Below are 19,691 nucleotides of genomic sequence, written 5' to 3'. Positions count from 1 at the left end.
CACTCATACATAAATTGTTACTATGCCAGGGTAACCTGAGGCATTTCTTAATCTTCCATGTAAACTGAATATAAGAAATGCTTCTTTACCCTACTCTCAAGAAACATATACCTTTTCTGGCATGAATAGTTAACTTATTAGGTCAACCAGAAGAAAAAAACACATTCATGAAATTAAACAGTACTGACATCTGTGGGCAGCCATTTTTCCTGGCTTTTAATCACTGGCTCTAGTGAAAGTCAGACTTATATCCAGATTTTGAATGATATTTGTAGATAAGCTGTTATAAAGTCTCCCCATGTCATATTCTGCAGGATAAAAAATCTTATATAGAAGTGACTTTACTGAAAAACTCATGCCATACAAGGACTCTATGTACACTCTTAAATATGTACTTTCATAAAAAACCACTGTAGCTCTGGGCAAATACTGACACATCTATACAATAAACTTTGGAACGTAGTGGTAGTTTTCCAGAGGAGTCAGGAGTTAAGAATTTATGCTATTTTCAAACTGGTTTATTAGTAAGGACCTTGAGACGTCAGGAAAAAGTAGGAAGACTAAGGGAGAAATTATTCCTAGTTGGTCATCAAAATGTACTAAGCATCCATGATGCTGGTGCATTGAGCACCTAGCTTTTATGCTCATAGTATAGTATGGCACATACTATGCAAAGGTGCTCAGGATGAATACACTGGGTAAGAAATCCTCTTCTACTGGAGGGAAGTAAAAATGTGTATGTGAGATGGCCAAGAGGTACTTGAAAAGATGCTCCACATCATTAATTTTCCCTTCCTTATTTGTGCTCAGTCATGTCCAACTCTTCGCAACCCCAGTGGACTGTCATTTGCCAGGCTTCTGTCTATGGAATTTTCCAGGCAAGAATACTGGGGTAGGTTACCATTTCCTTCTCCAGGGGATCTTCCCAACTCAGGGATCAAATCTGCATCTCTTGCATTGGCAGGTGGATTCTTTACCAACTGAGCCACCTACCAAGCCCAATTAATTGTTACAGAAATGCATATCAAAATGGTCAGAATGGTCATCATCAAAAAACTTAAAAACAATAAATGCTGGAGAGGGTGTGGAGAAAAGGGAACTCTCTTGTATTTTGGTGGGAATGTAAATTGATACAGCCTTTTTAGAGAATATGGAGTTCCTTAAAAAATTAAAAATGGAACTTAAAAAATTAAAAATATAACCCAGCAATCACACTACCGGCATATACCCTGAGAAAATTATAATTCAAAAACACACATGTACCCCAAAATCACTTCAGATGGTGATTGCAGTCATGAAATTAAAAGATGCTTGCTCCTTGGAAGAAAAACTTGATCAACCTAAATAGCATATTAAAAAGCAGACATATTACTTTGCTGACAAAGGTCAGTCTAGTCAAAGCTATGGTTTTTCCAGTAGTCATGTATGGATGTGAGAGTTGGACTATAAAGAAAGCTGAGCACTGAAGAATTGATGCTTTTAAACTGTGGTGTTGGAGAAGACTCTTGAAGTCTCTTGGATTGCAAGGAGATCCAACCGGTACATCCTAAAGGATATCAGCCCTGGGTGTTCATTGGAAGGACTGATGTTGAAGCTGAAGCTCCAATACTTTGCCTACCTGCTGTGAAGAACTGACTCATTTGAAAAGACCCTGATGCTGGGAAAGATTGAGGGCAGGAAGAGAAGGGGACGGCAGAGGATGAGATGGTTGGATGGCATCACTGACTTTATGGACATGGATTTGAGCAATCTCAGGGAGTTGGTGATGGACAGGGAGGCCTGGCGTGCTGCAGTGCATGGGGTCACAAAGAGTCGGACATGACTGAGCGACTGAACTGAATTGAACATCTTATACAGTGGAATATTACTCGCCATAAAAAGGAGCAAAATGAAATTGGATCATTTGTAGAGATGGGGACGGACCTAGAGTTGGTCATGCCGAGTGAGTTAAGTCAGAGAGAGTAAAACAAATGGTCGTATATTAACACATGCATGTGGAATCAAGAAAAATGGGAGATGAATCTAGTTCCAGGGCAGGAACAGAGACAGAAGTAGAGAATGTATGTGTGGACACAGCGGGGAAGGAGAGAGTGGGATGAACTGGGAGATCAGGCTGACATGTAGATGCTGTGCTGGTGCTCAGTCTTATCTGACTCTCTGTGATCCCAAGGACGGTAGCCCTCCAAGATCCTCTGTCAGTGGGATTTTCTAGGCAAGAATACTGGAGTAAGTTGCCATCCCCTTTCTCCAGGGGAGCTTCCTGACCCAGGGATCAAATCTGTGTCTCTTGTGTCTCCTGCATCGACAGGCAGATTCTTCACCACTGAGCCACCCGGGAAGCCTATATATATACTACCACGTGTAGAACAGATAGCATGTGGAAGCTGTGATTTAGCACAGGAAGACGAGTGCAGTGCAATGTGATGACCTAAACGTGTGGAACTGGGGGAGCAGGAGGTCACAGTCCCAGAGGGAGGGGAATCTATGTATACAAAGAGCTGATTCATTTTGTTGTACAGCAGAAACTAACATTGTAAAGCAATTATACTCCAACTAAAAAAACAAAAACAACTTTGATTTTGTAGTTAATAAACCTTCTTATCCCTCTCCCCAAATGTATATGTGATCACATGTTTTTCAGTCACCCAGTCGTTTCCGACTCTGGGACCCCATGAACTGGGGCTCACCAGGCCTCCCTGTCCCTCACCATCTCCCCGAAGTTTGCCCAAGTTCACGTGCATTGCATCCGTGATGCCATCCAGTCATCTCTTCCTTTGACGCTCTCTTCTACTCTCAATCTTTCCCAGCATCAAGGATTTTTCCAACGAGTCGGTTGTTCTCATCAGATGACTAAAATACTGGAGCTTCAGTTTCAGCATCAGTTCTTCCAACAAGTATTCAGGGTTGATTTCCCTTAAGACTGACTGGTTTGATCTCCCTGCTGTCCAAGGGACTTTCAGGAGTCTTCTCCAGCAACAAAGTTCAAAGGCATCAGTTCTTTGGCATTCTGCTTTCTTTACAGTCCAGCTCTCATAACCATATGTGACCACTGGGAAGACCACAGCCTTGACTGTATGGACCTCTGCTGGCAGAGTAATGTCTCTGCTTTTCAACACACTGACTAGGTTTGTCATCATTTTCCTGCCAAGAAGCAATCCTCTTCTGATTTCATGGTTGCTGCCACTGTCTGCAGTGATTTTGGGGCCCAAGAAGAGAAAATCTGTCACTACTTCCACCTTTTCCCTTTCTATTTGAAATGTAGTAATGGGGCTGGATGCCATGATCTTAATTTTTTTAACATTTAGTCATAAGCTGGCTCTTTCGCTCCTCCTTCACCCTCATCAAGAGACTCTTTAGTTCCTCTTTGCTTTCTGCCATTAAAGTGGTATCATCTGCATATCTGAGACTGTTGATGTTTCTCCTGCCTATCTTGATTCTAGCTTGTAACTCATCCAGTCTAGCATTTCTCATGACGTGCTCTGCATATAGGTTAAACAAACAGGGTGACCGCAGACAGCCCTGTCATACTCCTTTCTCAATCTTGAATCAATCAGTTGTTCCATACAGGGTTCTAACTGTTGCTTCTTGACCAGCATACAGTTTCCCGGGAGACAGGTAAGATGGACTGCTATTCCCATCTCTTTCAGAGCTTTCTACAGTTTATTATGATCCACCCAGTCTGTTATGATCCACACAGTCAAAGGCTTTAGTGTAGTCGATGAAACAGCAGCAGATGCTTTTCTGGAATTCCCTTGCTTTCTCTCTGATCCAGCAAATGTTGGCAATTTGATCTCTGATTCCTCAAAACAGGTCAGGTCAGGATGTTACAGACGAGACGTGTGTGCAAGTCCAAGATGGGGTTTTTAACATTTTTTCTTTTTTTGCCACACTGAAGCATTTGGGATATTAGTTCCCCAACCAGGGATGGAATCTGTACCCCCTACAGTGGAAGCACAGAGTCTTAACCACTGGACTGCCAGGGAATTCCCTTTAGCTTTATACTACGTGGTCATGAACTTAGTTCTGCCATCAGCGGTGGCCGCTGGTCAGCAGGATGAGAGTTCTGTAAACTAGGAAACTCTTCAGTCACCACACAAATAGACACTGCCTACTTCCGACGCCAGAATTCTAAGACAAAGTGAACCCAGTTGATAAGAGTATACTAAAATTGAAACTATCTTCACCTTTCCTATGCTCACCACGAATCATTTTTCTGGGTGGTTTAAGACCTGCAAGTGAAACACCCATTACAAAAACAAATTTCTTTTTAAAAGATCTCTCCCTGAATTTCCAAGCTTCACAGACAATGTATATTCTAGCAGTAACACTTAAGAGCAACTAATAGACTTTTTAATTGTAGAAAGCTTTCAATGTGTATGGCTCCTCTCAATGACATCCAGATAGAATAACCCTATGTAATTACCAACCTACATTATAAGCAGTTCTCATGGGAGGGCCACACATAAACTGCACAGCCATCAACAGGCAGATTGGGGGACAGAGGCAGCAGGAACACAGCCCAGGCAGAAATGCGCAGTGGAGCTTAATCACTGTAATTTAGATTTTGTCACCAAGTCCCAGGTACAAGCTCTTTTATGCACTGTCAAGAGATCTCCACATTAATTGCTGTTCCTGTCTTCCGAGGACACAAACACTCTAATTTGCAGTGATTTTAGTTTCTCGAGCAATATGCATTTGGTGGCTACGTCCCCCCTTTCCTCCAGAAAAGGAAGTCTGCTAAAGCTCTGATTATCCAGCTCCCTCTGCCAAGATCAACAAACTGGAGTCACAAAGCATCCGTATTTACCGGAGTCGCAAACAAACGTGACTCAACCTACCAGTGGGTGGGAAGCCCTGCCATCCTCCCTAAAAGGCCACATTCTTCCTGAGCAACCTTGACTTTCAACAGAAGAGCTATTTCTAAATGATGATTTCAATGATTTCTGCATGGTCAGTTGGAAGCAGAAAATGTGGCTAATCCTTTAAGACCTTCAGGCAGTCGCAGTCAGCACATTCAGACAACGCTAACCCAGGTGCCGACTTTTCAGAGGGGGCTTTGTACCTCCCCTAGGATTTGGTAGATCTGTTAGATTGCACGGCCCACGTTCTGAGCTTCGGCTTCAGAGGCCCAGCACTTTTTAACTTTACTCCAGAGTGATGCCATTCTAGACAAGACCTGTGACTTTCTTCTGCCATCCAATTAGATCAGAGATACATTCCCCAGATGGAGTACTATTTCAAAAAAGACATTCTCTTTTCAGAATGAAGAACTGAAAACCAAATCTAAGAGTCAAGGTAAACCTGAAAACCACAGAGGAACTATTGTGAACTGAAAAATGTTCTGAGTCAGTGCACAGGCTGTACTTAATGAGACAGTGGGTGTGCTAGAAACAGCAAGCCAGTCACATAACTGAGTCAAGTGATTCTATGTCTATATTATATTATCATGGTATTTGACGCCTGGCTTTCTGTTTTCCAAACACTCCCTTATTCCATCTGTATCAAACATTCTATTTTCTGAATTATGGACCGGAAATTGGATACATGTTACCTAAGAATCCTGAGATGGCTTTCCCAATTGCTTTTCTGCTTAGGGGGCCATGCAGTTTCCAGGCCTGTCACAATCACTTTTTATTACTGCAACATGGTAGTGGTAAACAGAGATAAAACTCAGGAAATGCTTCATATCATCAACGTTTTAAAAGATGGGAAGTGTGTGAATCTTATCAGTAACGATACAGACAACGGGCAAAGTTGACTATTTAACTGATCAAGTGAAACAAATCCAAATTAAGTCAAGGATGTCCCCTCTTGTGAAGATTAACTGGGGTTTACTGACAGATTATGTGCCTGGATTCCCACTGGAAAAGTAAAACTAAACTCAACTTCTCTGCTGCTTTTCTTTAGCGCATAAAAGAGGACTGGAAGACGGCAAGGTTAGATGCTATCACACAAGCTGATCAATGACTGACAACAAAAAAAGGTAAAAGGAAAAACCACCACAGAGATTAACAGGTCCCCAAAGATAGTGATGAATGTTTCCTCCCTAAAAGGATGAATATCTTGTCATATTTTGGATTGCAGGCTCAAACCCAAAAGAGGAAATGAAAAACAGTATTTATTCTGCCTATCAGCATGATTGCCGAGGATACGGGGGAAACGTGTACGTTTCTATTCTGAAAGGTAGATGGGCTGTGTCTAATTTTAGCCACACTTTCCTGTTGGACACCCTCACCCTCAACACATCACTGTCGGGAGCCAGTCACTGAAAACAGATTGCTGTGCAAACACTGGATGAGCGATGTCCTCTGATAGAGAGCGAGCGTTAAGGATGCATAGCCAGCATCATACATGATATGCCCTGTTAGTCTTGGGAGAGACTCCTTCCTTTCAAAAATATGGTCCAGATTTTCTTACGTCTTCAAAAGACTGTCTCATTTTACATTCTCTATCACTAGCAGGAAGCCACAGGACAAAATTCTCCTCATTCTGGTATGCAGTTAGGCACATTTTTATAAAATCAAATACAGCTACAAAAAAAACAGATCTGCAAACTTTTCTCAGAGTTTAAAATAATGCACTAGGATGGTAGAAATAAAGGATTTGGATGGTAAATAAATATATAAAAATTAACTGTCATTGTGCAAAAGACGCCACTTCCCACCCCCCCTTTTTAAAAATATACTCTTGATGGAAGGCAAGCGAGAAGAGGCCAGAAACTGGATGCAGGAGGCGGGGAGTGGGAGGGCCGGTTACCTGGTGTGGGAAGCAGCATCACTGATACTGAACGTGGGGTTCTCCCTGGTCAGAGGGCTTGAACCGGCCGGGCTCTTGGTGTGGATGTCCAAGCTCAGGGAGGACTCGGCTTTGCGGTCCATGCCGTGGCTGTCTGCCTCTAAAGTCCGGTCTGCCATGGAGATGACTTCGCTGGAGCTGTGCCACAGCGGGGCCACCTTCTCCTTGGCCGGCCCCGAGCGCGGCGACGAGGTGGCCGCCCCCAGGGAGGCCGTGCTGCCGTGGCTGGGGCCGTACGAGGTGGTGTCGATGCCGCTGTCGGCAGAGGTCCCCTGCAGGTAGCTGTAGCTGCTGAGCTCGGCCTCGGCGCGGTCCCCATCGTACCACTTCTCGTCGCTGTGGGCGCTCGACGCGTTGCTGGACAGGGTGTTGCTGCTGGAGTGGCTGGAATAGTGGCTGTCGGACTGCAAGGGAAGCAGGGCTCCTTAGAACAGGTTGGCTTCTCGGCGAGCAGGCAACAAGTACCGGGGGAGTGACTGCGAAATGTGTCCTCCTAGGGGGTTCTCGAGGCACAAAAACGCCTCCATGATGACAAAGAGCAAGGCGGGGGTACCTGGGAAAACCTGTTCAGAAGATTTCATGGCAGGCAGTGCTGGAAACTTTGCTCTTTTAGAATCGGCTTTTCATTATTTAGTTTGTTTAACTTATGCTGAGGTAACTATAGTATTGAGAGAGTCTTAATCAGGGGGAAGAAAACCAAACAAACCCTAAACTCTCACTGGATGTGTGCTTAGTCGCTCAGTTGTATCTGACTCTGCAACCCCATGGACTGTAGCTCTCCAGGCTCCTCTGTCCATGGGATTCTATAGGCGAGAATACTGGAGTGGGTTGCCATTCCCTTCTCCAGGGGATCTTCCCGACCCAGGGATCAAATCTGGGGCTCCTGCATTGCAGGTGGAACTTTACCATCTGAGCCACCAGCGAAGTCAAAACTGTCATTAGAGTCTTCTAATATCTCAGTCTTAAAATAGAAAGTGATACTTCCAAGGGGCTTATAATTAGAAAGACTGTATTGATCAGAGTAAACAGAAGGCAGAATATAAGGCTTTTTCTTAGAAAGAAAAGATATCTTTTCTTGGCACAGATGTGCCAAGACAATTCAATGGGGGAAAATATTCTTTTTACCAGTGTTGAGAAATTAGATATCCACATACAAGAAAGAATGAAGTTGGGTCTTAACCACGTAGAAAAATAAACTCAAAAAGGTCAAAGACCTAAGTGTCAGGGCTAAAACTATAGAACTCTTAGAAGAAAATATAGGTATACAGCTCCATGGATTATGTATACAAATTAGGTGTACAAATGATTAGACTATGCAATGGTTTCTTAAATAAGACACCAAAAGTAAAAAAATGAACACAAAATAGATAAACTGGGCTTCATCAAAATTAAAAACTTCCATGCTTCAAATAACTCAATAAAAAATGGGCAAGGGATTTGAATAGTCATTCATCCAAAGAAGATACACAAATGGTCAACAGCATATGAAAAGCTCAGTATCATTAGTCATTGCCGCTGCTGCTGCTAAGTCGCTTCAGTCGTGTCCGACTCTGTGCGACCCCATAGACGGCAGCCCACCAGGCTCCCCTGTCCCTGGGATTTTCCAGGCAAGAACACTGGAGTGGGTTTAGGGAAATGCCAATCAAAACCACAATGAAGAAACACTTCATACGCACTAGGATAAAGGCAGACAGTAAGGATGGTGGGCATTGTTGGCAGGATATAAAACAGGGCAGCTGCTGTGGGAAAACAGCTGCAATTATATACTCAAGAGAAATGAAAATCTATGTTAACAAGAAAAACTCCCACATGAATTTTAAAGCAGCATTATTCTTAATAGCCAAAAAAGAAGACATCACTCACATGTCTATCAATGGATAAAAAAATGTTGCTATATCCATGCAACGGCATATTATTCAGTCATAAAAAGATGCGAAGTGCTAATACGTGCTACAACAGATGAACCTTGAAAACATGCTGAGTGAAAGAAGCTGGACACAGAAGGCTATATGATTCTATACTATATGATTCCATTCATATGAAACGTCAAAACAGGCACATCCACAGGGACAGAAAGTAAGCTCATGGTTGTCAATGGCTTGGAGGGGATGGAAGAGTTAGGCGTTCTTTTCAAGGTGATGAAAATGTTCTGGAGTTAAATCACAGTACTGGTTGCAGAACTCTGTGAATATACCAAACACCATGAAATAGTACACTTTAAATGTGTGAATGTTTCGATATGTGAATAATGTGAATCAAATCTCAATTTAAAAAATGTGGGCAGAACGCTTGTTGGACAGTGGCTTGGTTGCTCAGAAAGATTTTACAGTTTATCAAAGAAATATGATTTCAAAGGATATCTGTGTAAAACACTATTTAAATTAGAGGGTGGCTGAAAGTTCAGATACTTGGTGGAGATTGAGGGAAAAGAAGAGGAAAGTTTGTGTGTCTTTACTGGTTGCAGGAAGGGGGCTGAAGGAGGACAGACCTCACAGTCAAAGATCTCCTCCCCTTGAAAGAGGATTGATCCCAGTTACTTCACTGGAGCTACTCTAGTTTCTCTCAATAACTACTTGTATTACAAGGCCATCATTTATTTTTCCTAGTTGCTCCAGGGCAGAACCCCTGTAGCACCTGGACCTGGGCTATAGAATTTGCTAGCTCCAGGCCATGCATGGCTACCAGACACTTAAAATGTGGCCAGTTCACATTTAGATGTGTTGAGAGTGTAGAGTAAGTGACAGATACAGATGTAGATATAACTCAAACCACATCTGGAATTGTAAGTGCTCTAGCCAAATTTTAGAAAAAGAAACAGGTGAAATTAACTTTGAGAATATTTTTTATCTATCCAAATCTAGCCAAAATACTATTTGATCATGTAATCAGTTTAAAAAGTGTTAATGAAGGAAGGGAAATTGACAGATGGACTAGGGTAATCTCACATTTACAAGTGGAACTGTGGCAGCATCACATTTCATCAGTAAATCTCTCTTCCACAGCCCAGTACAGGATGCTTGCTCATGAACCTGTGAAGTTTACACTTCAAAACTCATTTCAGTTAAAAAAAAAATTGAGCCCTCTCATTATATTAGTGAATATTAAATTCAGTTATGTCCTCAGCCTATAAAATGACATAAATATAAACAATCACATTCCAGTGAACAGACAGTCCAAGAAAATCCACTGCATTTAAAGAGGGAGGAAATGAGAGTCTCTTATTCCCAATTCTACCTGTAAGTGATGGGGAACTGTGTATAATTACGGTAAAGAGACAACAATCAGTGCAGCCCCGGAAGGAAAGAGAAGCAGTAGGGTGAGTTGTCAGGAAGCTGTCTGTCTCCTTGACTGATGCTTCAACCATTCATATCTCATGCTGGCAACTGTGTAAGCAAATAAAATCTTAATCAAGTACATTCTTATTCCAGACACTAGGATTGTCTGTGATTGCATCACATGGCCTTCCATCCAAATCCATGGGGGTAGCAGGTGCATCCCAATGAGGAATTTCAGTTTAATCTCAAAACAAGCTTAAGGCCAGGCTTCCCAGGTGGCTAAGGGGTAAAGAATCCACCTGCATTGCAAGAGACTCCGGTTCAATCCCTGGGTGGGGAAGATGCCCTGGAGATGGAAATGGCAACCCTCTCCAGTATTCTTGCCTGGGAAATCCCCTGGACAGAGGAGCTTGGCAGGCTACAGTCCACGGGGTCACGAAGAGTCGGATACAACTTAGCGACTAAACAACAACAAAAAGCTTAAGGCCACTGGCAGGAGAAATTTCAGGGCTATGGCAGCCAGCGCCCACTTTCTACTGGGATGACTTCCCCTCTGACACCGTGGAAGAATAAGAGAGCAGACCAGTACCGTTTTCACTTGGCAAGAAAGGCACAGGGCTGGGAATCTACCACTTTCATTTGCTGCTGTTCAGCTGGCCCGCTGTGTCCAACTCTTTGTGACTCATGGCCCGCAGCACACCGGGCCTCACTGTTCCTCACCATCTCCCAACGTCTGCCCAAGTTCCTGTCCATGGCATCAGTTTTTACTGCACCATTTTGATTACTTTACAGTTAACTTACGTGCCCTTGTTTGTTTGGAGACAAATGGACCACCGGATCCTGACGCATTAATCTCCCACTGGGGCTCTCTCGGAAAGCTGGCAGTACCTTGGATACTGCTGGGAGGTGGCAGGTCGGCTCTGGAACACAGCAGAGGACATTACGGTGCAGGCACTAAACGGGCACGCGCGGGCGGACACATGAGGACGGCCTGCCCCTGCACCTCTCAGTTCACTGGCCAGCACACTCGGAATTTCAGCGAGAAGCTTGTTGAGAGTTTACACGAGAGACAGCAAGTCAAGAGCTAAGTGGCTGATGGATAAAGCTTGCAGCTGGTGACAGTATGTCACACCATACACATGAGCAGAGCCAAGTACCACCAAACCAGAGGCCATGAACAATGCGGCAACGTCAGGAATCAATTTTCGGCTTGGGGAGGCGGGGAAGTCTCGAATATATGAATCAAATTTATGAAATCCATTCATTGCAAAGTGTGGCTAACCTCGCTTGGTCTACGTTACCTAGACAGGCATGGATGCAATCGCGCGTTACTTACCATGACACTTTGGACATATTTTACCTGTATATTCATGCTGCTCGAGGACAAAAGAATTGAATTCCTGAGGTCCTCTATAACTGTAAGCTAAGCACAACAGAAAAGACACACAGCGACTAGTTTACTTAAAACAATTGCTTCCTGTTGGACTCCACTGGTGTTCAGGATGGGGTTGTTCCAAAGGTGAAAGGTAAGCGACTTCGCGTCTTTAACACACCTAAGAGCTGATGGCAACAATCGTGCAACGCCATTTCTAACACGCACAGGACTGAGCAGTGTACTCTGACTCTCAACTGTGTCCAAAAGTGGAGAGGCAGGAAAAACAAACTGAGATGAGTGAGCCAATTCAATAAGCTAAGCTCTGGGTCTCCCCTGGGAATCAGCTTATCATCTGCTGATGGACAAAGACGGGGAGCCTGGCTAATAAGCAAGAATCTGCTTCACGTTTTCAACCAGTGACCTGAAGGTCGTTAGAGAATTGTGTTCTTACAAATCGAGCATAGGAAGGTCAGTCCCTTATCCACTCAATACCGTGTACTGAGGAATGAGAACATAGCAATTATTTGTCTTGATTCCTCCCTAGCATGGTTTGTGTCGGCTAAGCCCCAGATTCCTTCTGAAGTGCCAGGCAGAAAGGGCTGGGTTATCCTTCTGGGATGCTAGAATATCAAAAGTTATAAAAATTTATTTGAACATTTTCTTTGTAGCCTTAGATTTTGGATCAAGAAAGGTCTTGGTTTTAAAAAAAACAAAAGGCTTCTCTGGCAGGCTCTAGGAGTATCTTCCTTTTTTAAAAGAAAAGGTATAACCTTACAAAAGGGATGAACCAATGTGTTAAAAAGATTCACCGGTATTCATTTCCGAACCTTATCTATGAAGCGTGGGATGCCACCAAACTAAAGTGGATGCAAGGGGAAAAAAAGACTAGAGGCAGGTTTATGCGAAAGAATGACTATGGGCCTAGGACGAACCTTGTAATTACCCCTTCCAGTCCCAAGATACTGTTTCATTCCCTGTATGACTTCACATGAGTGGGAAGCGTGACCCTGAACGGTGCACAAAGGCCCGCTGGCAGCTTTGTTCAAAGCCTGCAACCAGGAGCCAAAAAAAGCTGCTAAAGTCATGCTGAAGGAGGGATCCTGTTCACATGTGTTGTTACCATCTCAACGGTATCAAAACATATGGGATTCGAAACGTTCTGTCAAGAGCGGAACAGTGGATCCGAATATGCTCAGGTTTTTGGTGGGGGGTGGGGAGTGGGACGAGAGTAGGGAATGACAGATGGCTTCAATAAGGAGGCACACATCGCACTGAAGGGGTGGAACAAAGCCTATCTTCAGAACCTGAGGGTTTTGCTTCTCTTCTTCAACTCCTGCCTTAACTGAATGCATCTCCACTCCCTTCCATGTTCGTGGGTTTTTAAGAGTCCCAGCATGGTCCCCACCTCTGCACTGAGGATGCCCTCCCCCGCCAGGTACGGAAACGTGGGCACAGTCACTAAAACAGAACAAAAGGATGCGTTTGCAGAGAGGATAAAACGATGAGGGCTTTGCCGTGAACGCTGATCTGTTTCCAGCCCTGAAATTTACTTCTTTTTATTCCACATTGATGGGAAAGCTACTAGATAGAGGCAAAAGGAAAAACCTTTAACAGTGGGGATTCAAGTCCCTGATGTATCAACTGTGTTGATACTAAATCCCTGGTGCTACTGTGTTGAAACTCAATGCTGTTTTATGGCAAAATGTTATTGTATCAACTAGTATTTAGATGTCATCAGAGAACTGTGCAGAGAGATGGGGAGAAGGAAAGGGCCATGTGCCAGAAACCCAAAGGAAGGCTCACTCATGCAAATCTTTTTCCCTTCCAGCTGGTTTTACCCTAAGACGTTTCCTTAGCTGACAGCTTCATAGCAGAGTGGGGGGGTGTGAGGGGGGAAGCCTATAAAGGGAAGAAAGGCATCCTCAAGAGGTGACTAGAGAACAATTATATCTCTTTCCCATTTTGTACACAGCTTTTACATTTTTTAAAACTCAACATTAAGAATATCAACTAATCTCCCAGGGCCTTTATACTAGGCAAAATCAAACAGATAAATAAACAAGGCTGGGGAGGGAGATAGCACATAAGTGTCTTAGGACTCTGGCATTTCAACCTTGGTGCTGAAAATAATTCCTATGTACTTTCTGTCTTCAAAGTCAAGGTCACTTATGAATAGAATTCCTTGACTTTTCTCTCAGGTCTTAATTGCTGCTTTGACTTCTACACACATTAACAGACTTAACGCTCATTCCTATTTATGACCCAGGGCTGTACTAGAGAAGAGGATACACTGATGACATCAACCAGAGGCCGCCAAAGTCATCTGGGTATAAAAGCAGCTTGCTCAGTGTACGAATTAGTTACTTACCCATCTGGTCAGCGATGCTGTCTTCACTTCTCTGCCAGCTGGGTGTGGATTTCCCGCTGCCACCAATGTCTGACTGGGTGTTCTGCCTGTCGATGGAGGCGGGGGATCTGCGGCTGATTCCAAACCTGGGGGGATTTCGCCAAAGGCAAAGACAACATCAGGGACCTCGCCCACACGGGAAGGCAGTCCTGGGTGTAACGCACTGAACTCTAGTGACAGGTACTACTAGTTTTGCTCACAGGTCTGTACTCATCCTCGTGCATGCATACGTGGATGCCAGAACTGTGGATGGTGTGGTCGGGATACCCCCCTCTGTTCAGCAGAGTATGTATGCTAAGTTTGTAAACTGTGAACAAGGGCAGGAGTCATTAGCACTGAGCCAACCTAGAATAGATACAGTAAAAAGCCAAAACCTTCTGGCCCTTGTATAGTTAAAGCTCTGACGGTCATTCACAGCCAAGAGAAAAATGTCACCATCCTGGTGTTCCTTCTGCATGTGCTGTCCAATGGGCACATTCCAGGGGTTTCTCCTAACTCAGTAATCGGCTACATCACTAAGGCACTCATTCTTGGAACAAGTATTTTCTGAAGCTGTCACTCTAAGGTCTGAAAGACAAAGATTGCTAACATTTACATTACATAGGGACCACTTTTCAGATGTATAAATTTCAAACTGCCTTTGGAAGAGCAACTTGGAAGTGGGTGAGCTGGCATATATAAAGGCCAACGTCTATTTCTGGGAAGAACATTTATCTATTTAATGAGCCCATTTTATTAATAATGTTTCCTATGTAGAATAATAATATAATGTATGCTTAATGAAAGTATTTGTCTTGATTAGTAGCATCAGCAAAGTAAATGCTGACAGAGTCCAGGAAAAAGGCCCAGGGTATAATACTCAGATTCACATGGAAATTTACAAATCTGTCTGTGGGCACTAATGAACTTATAAGTAATCGATACAATAAATCACAAAACAGGACCTGAATTAACTGATGCATGTGACAGGTGTCTTTGTTACAAACTGATAAATGTGTGGGGAGAAGCACCAATCGGTGTGTTGCAAAGAGAAGGAGATTAGGAGGAGGAAGATCAGTAGTTAAGTTCAGCTTCCCCACCCAGAGTCACTCAAGTTCTGTCTTTATTCATTTTTAAAATGGCAACTCTTATATGGATCCAGGGAGAAAAACTTATATAAAAGCCTCTGCAACATAGGGAAGGCTATGGAATATTTTAGTAAAACTCCTACTATAATATCTCCCTTGTTACTTTTTGCACAAATGACAGTTATTTACAAGCTTAACTCATAAGCATCACTAAACAAAGTTACCTCCATTATTAAAAACAAATGAAAACTTGAATTGATGAAAATTTCAGTGAAAGGGCTCATCAAAAAAAAAAAAAAAAAAGAATTCACTAATTATGATGTTTGTCACCTCCTAAATCAGGTCCTTGTTTAGAACTGTGAATATCCTCCAGTTTGCTCCAATGATCCTATTTTAAGTAACCAAAATTACCCTTTTTTTTTTTCCCCCCAAAAGGCACAGAGATCAAAGAAAGAAGTGAATTGGAATCTTAGTTTTACTTTTTGGTAGCAGTGGAAACCCAAGACTACTTTTTAAACCTCTATAAACTGAAAGCCAAATGCTTTTCTGGCTGTCTGCTTTTAAAGAAATGATAAAGTAAGCCTGTCTGTCTTTCAACTCTGCCTTGAAAAAAGTTTGACCCAATGAACTTTTGGTTTTAGTTCTCACACCCTTTCACCAGGCCATCAGGGCTACGAAGGCCCCATCCTTGAGGATCTCAGACAAAACCTGTTCTAACTTTACACTGTGCCTCTTTTTGAAGAACCTAATTGTCCCTTTGTTTGGAGGAGCACTTTATAACACTCTAGGAGTCACAGTTCCCATCTGAAGGAGTTTTTAAGTAATCATTTGGCTGATACACGAAACGTATTCAATGATCAAGGAACTTCTCCCTCATGAGTCAGTCTATAGTTCCCCAGGGCAGGCTGACAGCTTTGAAATATCTTCCTTACAAGGGGCTGGAAACTTCTTCTCTATGACTTTTCACTTACTGATCTCAGTTACCCCCAGAGACAATTTAACCCCTCAGCGAAGAGTGCTGGGAGGAAGCCGCCGTGGCCTCCCTGACTCCACGCGCCGCCTGCACGCTGCATATCCTTGGCTCCATCTCACACCACGATCCTCAGACTCTGTGTCTGCCCATCCGTCCCTTTGCACGTGCCCTGCTTCGCCCACATTCCTTAGGGTACGTGGCCCAGAACACATCTCCAAGGGTGGCAGAAGAGACCCCATGTCTTTTTGTCACTGTTGCTTTTTAACTCTCTTATTCCCATCCAAAACTGTGCACGTGCCCTTTTCCCCTTCACCCAAGTAGAGCAGTTTTATTAACAAGCCCGTGAAACTGCGCCTCTCAACTGATGTGGATGCTCTCCACATCCTTACACCAGCAAGCGGGTGGCACACTCCACACACAAGCGGACACTGAGTCTGCTGAAGCACAGGCCAGGCGACAAAGGGGGCGGATTACACTTACGGACGTCAGTGTATCTGGACCTGTGGTCACTATCTCACACCGTGGATCCTGTCCAAGTTCAACAGTCATGAGTTCACAGCAGACTCCATACACTCCTGCTTCACTTCACCCTGGACCTATCCACTTTTACTGGGCTAAGTTACAGAGTAGATGTAACAGTTGTTCCCTTGGTAAGTGTAACTTCAGAATCAAACCTGGTTCATGAGGAACACCTGTCAATCAGACAGCGAATACTAGTCTCTTGCATCACTGATACAGACAACAATTCACTTGGGATCTAAAGGAAAACACTGTACCAGCATCTTCCTGTAAAGGTTCACTGCAGATAAAACTGATGTAACACAGTACAGTAAACAGTCACCAGTTAACCTTAAAAGTGATGGGGGAAACCCTTCATACCAGCTATGGGACACTTGGTATCAAGCATCATGTCAAATAATTACCACCTTATTAAAAAAATGGTATAGCATGAACATTGGAGCCGTTTCTACCATTAATAATCACCAAAAATTACTGTTTCAAATTACATCTTAGTATGTCTTAAGAGTGTATATCAAATGTAGAGAAGACACTAACATGATTTTGTTGTTGTTAGCTCATTTATACTTTATTGCTGTATTAACACTGAAGTTGCAGTGAATTTTTACTTTTGAAGTCAAACAAGGCCATTTAAAATCTACCAAACCAAACAAAAAATAATCAGTTGGGCTTGTGGTATGGGATAATACTACTACTTACAGGGGTCTGCAATAAGAGCTAGAATTTTTTACTAATTGTCACTGAAGTAATTAAAGTAAGAAATGTACATTTTAGACATGCTACCAACGGACTCCTTGGGGAGAGAGCTGGGGAGGGAAGTATGTTTTATTGTAGTTTTTTATTACTTACTTTCTGCTAACATAAACATTTAGCAAAAATATCAACAAAATTATTCTTAACAGCTGTAAAAACCAACAAAAGACTATAGGATAAAAAAAAATACCCATTATGAAACTATTCTCATAAGCAGAATTGTTTTATAACATAGTAAGATCTCAAGAAAGTAAACAAATCATATGTGCATCTGTTAAAAATAATTTGGAGAAAACTTGGAACAGAAACATCCTTTTTCCTCCCAACATGCCATTTTTGAATTTCAAGTGGTTTCAAGTTCTTCAGAGGTGTCCCGGCAGGAGGCCTATGATGGTTCTTTTACTCTCCCTCTGAGCAAAGTCGGTTTGTGTGTATCATGTGATGTTTTCTGCTAATTCCTTTCCAGCTTCAGACATGCCAATTCCCCTCCCCGCCTTTTAGTAGCCTTTATAATCATGTACACTTGGCTTTTTACTTTGTAAGTCTTGTCAGAAGCAAACGGTTACTTTGGGTGTTTAGTGTTTTCAAAAAAGATGGAGAGAAAAGTTCCCAAACAACCCACAGGCTGAAATCACAGATTTGTAGAGTGTGAGAAAAATCCTTTTAAGCTTTGGACAGAATGAACATTTTTTTACTTTAACATCAATATAAACTCTACCCAGCGCAAGCAGCATACTCCTAAGTTCACTTTGGAAGAAATTTTAAGAAGTGGCAAAATCCATATGATGAAACAAGATCAATACATATAATGGAGGAATCGATATAATTAGATTTCTTTGCCATTGAGTCCTTAGAGGCTATAGAATGATAAACTTTCTAAGAAGTGGTTGGAACTAGCCATGAAAACATTTTTTAATGCATAGTATAAACTGTATTTCCCCTTTTGTGAACTGAGTCCGGCTGAATGGAAACTATTTTGCAAGTCTGAGTTACACATGGAAGGAGAGACAGTGATGCTGACTTTACCTACCCTTCAGGCATGGACTTCTGCCTGTAGGTGCCCCCTCCAGAGCCAGTCTCGCTGGACGAAGACAGACTGCTCGGGGAGTTGCGACATGGCTGGGATCTTGCTAAAGCCATGGACGAGACCGTCACATAGATGTCCGAACCAGGAGACAGCCTGTGTGTGCAAACAGAAGACGTGAAGTCAGCAACTCAAAGGGAAAATCCCAAGGCGATGTGATGGGTAATATATGAATGCGACAAACGCAGCCACTTTGTGGAGATAGTGAAAACAAAGCCAGCTGGAAGCCCACAAAAGAACCTTCCCCATAAAACTACTCCCTTAAAAAAAAAAAAAAAAAACTACTCCCTTAAGGGGACGGCTGGAAAAAGGCCTTGAAGGGGGAGGGGCGTCAAAAAATAACAGTGGGAAAAAAAGAAAACATGTATGTTTCCAAAAGCTGCCAGAATTCAAGGGCTGAAATGCTTATGCAATTTTGCAGTATGGCAGCCCAGAGAATATAATGAGTCCCAGTGACATTAACATGGCAATTAATTCAATTTCCCCACTGGTTCTCCCAGAGTATATGACCACAGTGAGACGGGTACATTCTTTGTAAGCTTCTTTGTTTTCCAATTTTATTACTAAAGGTCTAGAATGAATATCCAGACATTGCTGTTTAGTATGTATAAATCTGGTTGATTTATACATCACCATACAAAAACCTCCATGGAAACATGCCTAGAACTACAGTTCGCTGAATTTCATTGGGATGACTGAGTTGATAACACAGCAGAGGTGTGCTCTGCCTAGCCCCTAGTACATCTCTTTCTAAAATTATGGATCCCTCACCCCGTGGACTGGCTCGGCACAGAAAACAGAGCTTTGTGGTTAGGACAGACATGATTTTTGCCGCCTACTTGCTCCATTCAAGTAGTCACTGGGGCAACCGTAGGATATTAATAAGTGAGGCTGAAGCCTGTGACAATTTGTCAGCTAAATCACGACATCAGCTAAAACAATGATATTTTATTTCAGAAGCAAATGCTGGTCCAGATCATTGGCTCTTGTAAAGGGGCAGCAGGGCAGGTCATTTCCATTTTATAGTTGAGGGAGGGGAATCAAAGTCATTTTTTCACTAAGCCAGGCTTCTTGAATTTCTGAGTCCACTGCACTCTGCGCCAGGCTATTGCTATTCTCTAGAGAAAGATGGGTTTTCTGTGCTTAATAAGACAGCTTGCAAGGGGTCTGCAGGGTCAGACGATTTTGCACATAAAGGGGTCTTAATGCTGAAGCCGAAGTTTTGAAGCCCTGGGACCTTCACTGAAACACAGGTTTCCTTCAGGGAACCTACATACCTTCTGAAATAGAGCAGAGGGCTCCAGGTACAGGAAACTGACAGAAGGGATAACAGAATCACACTCAGAAGCTTTTCTAGCAGAAAAAGGATAGACACCCCAAAATATGACCCCCAAAGCTGGTCTATGTCCAAGAGGCAGATCTCTCTTGGGGAGTCCCAACTCT

At 42.9% G+C, this 19,691-nt stretch overlaps 1 protein-coding gene across 11 annotated transcripts in view; it reads right to left on the bottom strand.

The window, feature by feature from the left end:
* Positions 1 to 19,691, bottom strand: part of SIPA1L1 (signal induced proliferation associated 1 like 1) — a 373,204-nt gene that overhangs the window by 28,825 nt on the left and 324,688 nt on the right. For all 11 annotated transcript variants that reach the window (XM_065940374.1, XM_065940373.1, XM_065940380.1 and 8 more), the window contains 4 exons: positions 18,195 to 18,344; positions 13,814 to 13,938; positions 10,872 to 10,990; positions 6,757 to 7,199 (listed from right to left, as the gene is read on the bottom strand). In XM_065940374.1, the coding sequence (XP_065796446.1) occupies positions 6,757 to 7,199; positions 10,872 to 10,990; positions 13,814 to 13,938; positions 18,195 to 18,344 (837 nt within the window). The remainder of the gene's footprint in view (positions 1 to 6,756; positions 7,200 to 10,871; positions 10,991 to 13,813; positions 13,939 to 18,194; positions 18,345 to 19,691) is intronic.

The sequence above is a fragment of the Muntiacus reevesi genome, chromosome 7 (assembly GCF_963930625.1).
Source record: "Muntiacus reevesi chromosome 7, mMunRee1.1, whole genome shotgun sequence".
NCBI lineage: Eukaryota > Metazoa > Chordata > Mammalia > Artiodactyla > Cervidae > Muntiacus > Muntiacus reevesi.
The sequence above is the reverse complement of the archived record's forward strand: the minus strand, read 5'-3'. Positions and strand labels throughout refer to the sequence as shown.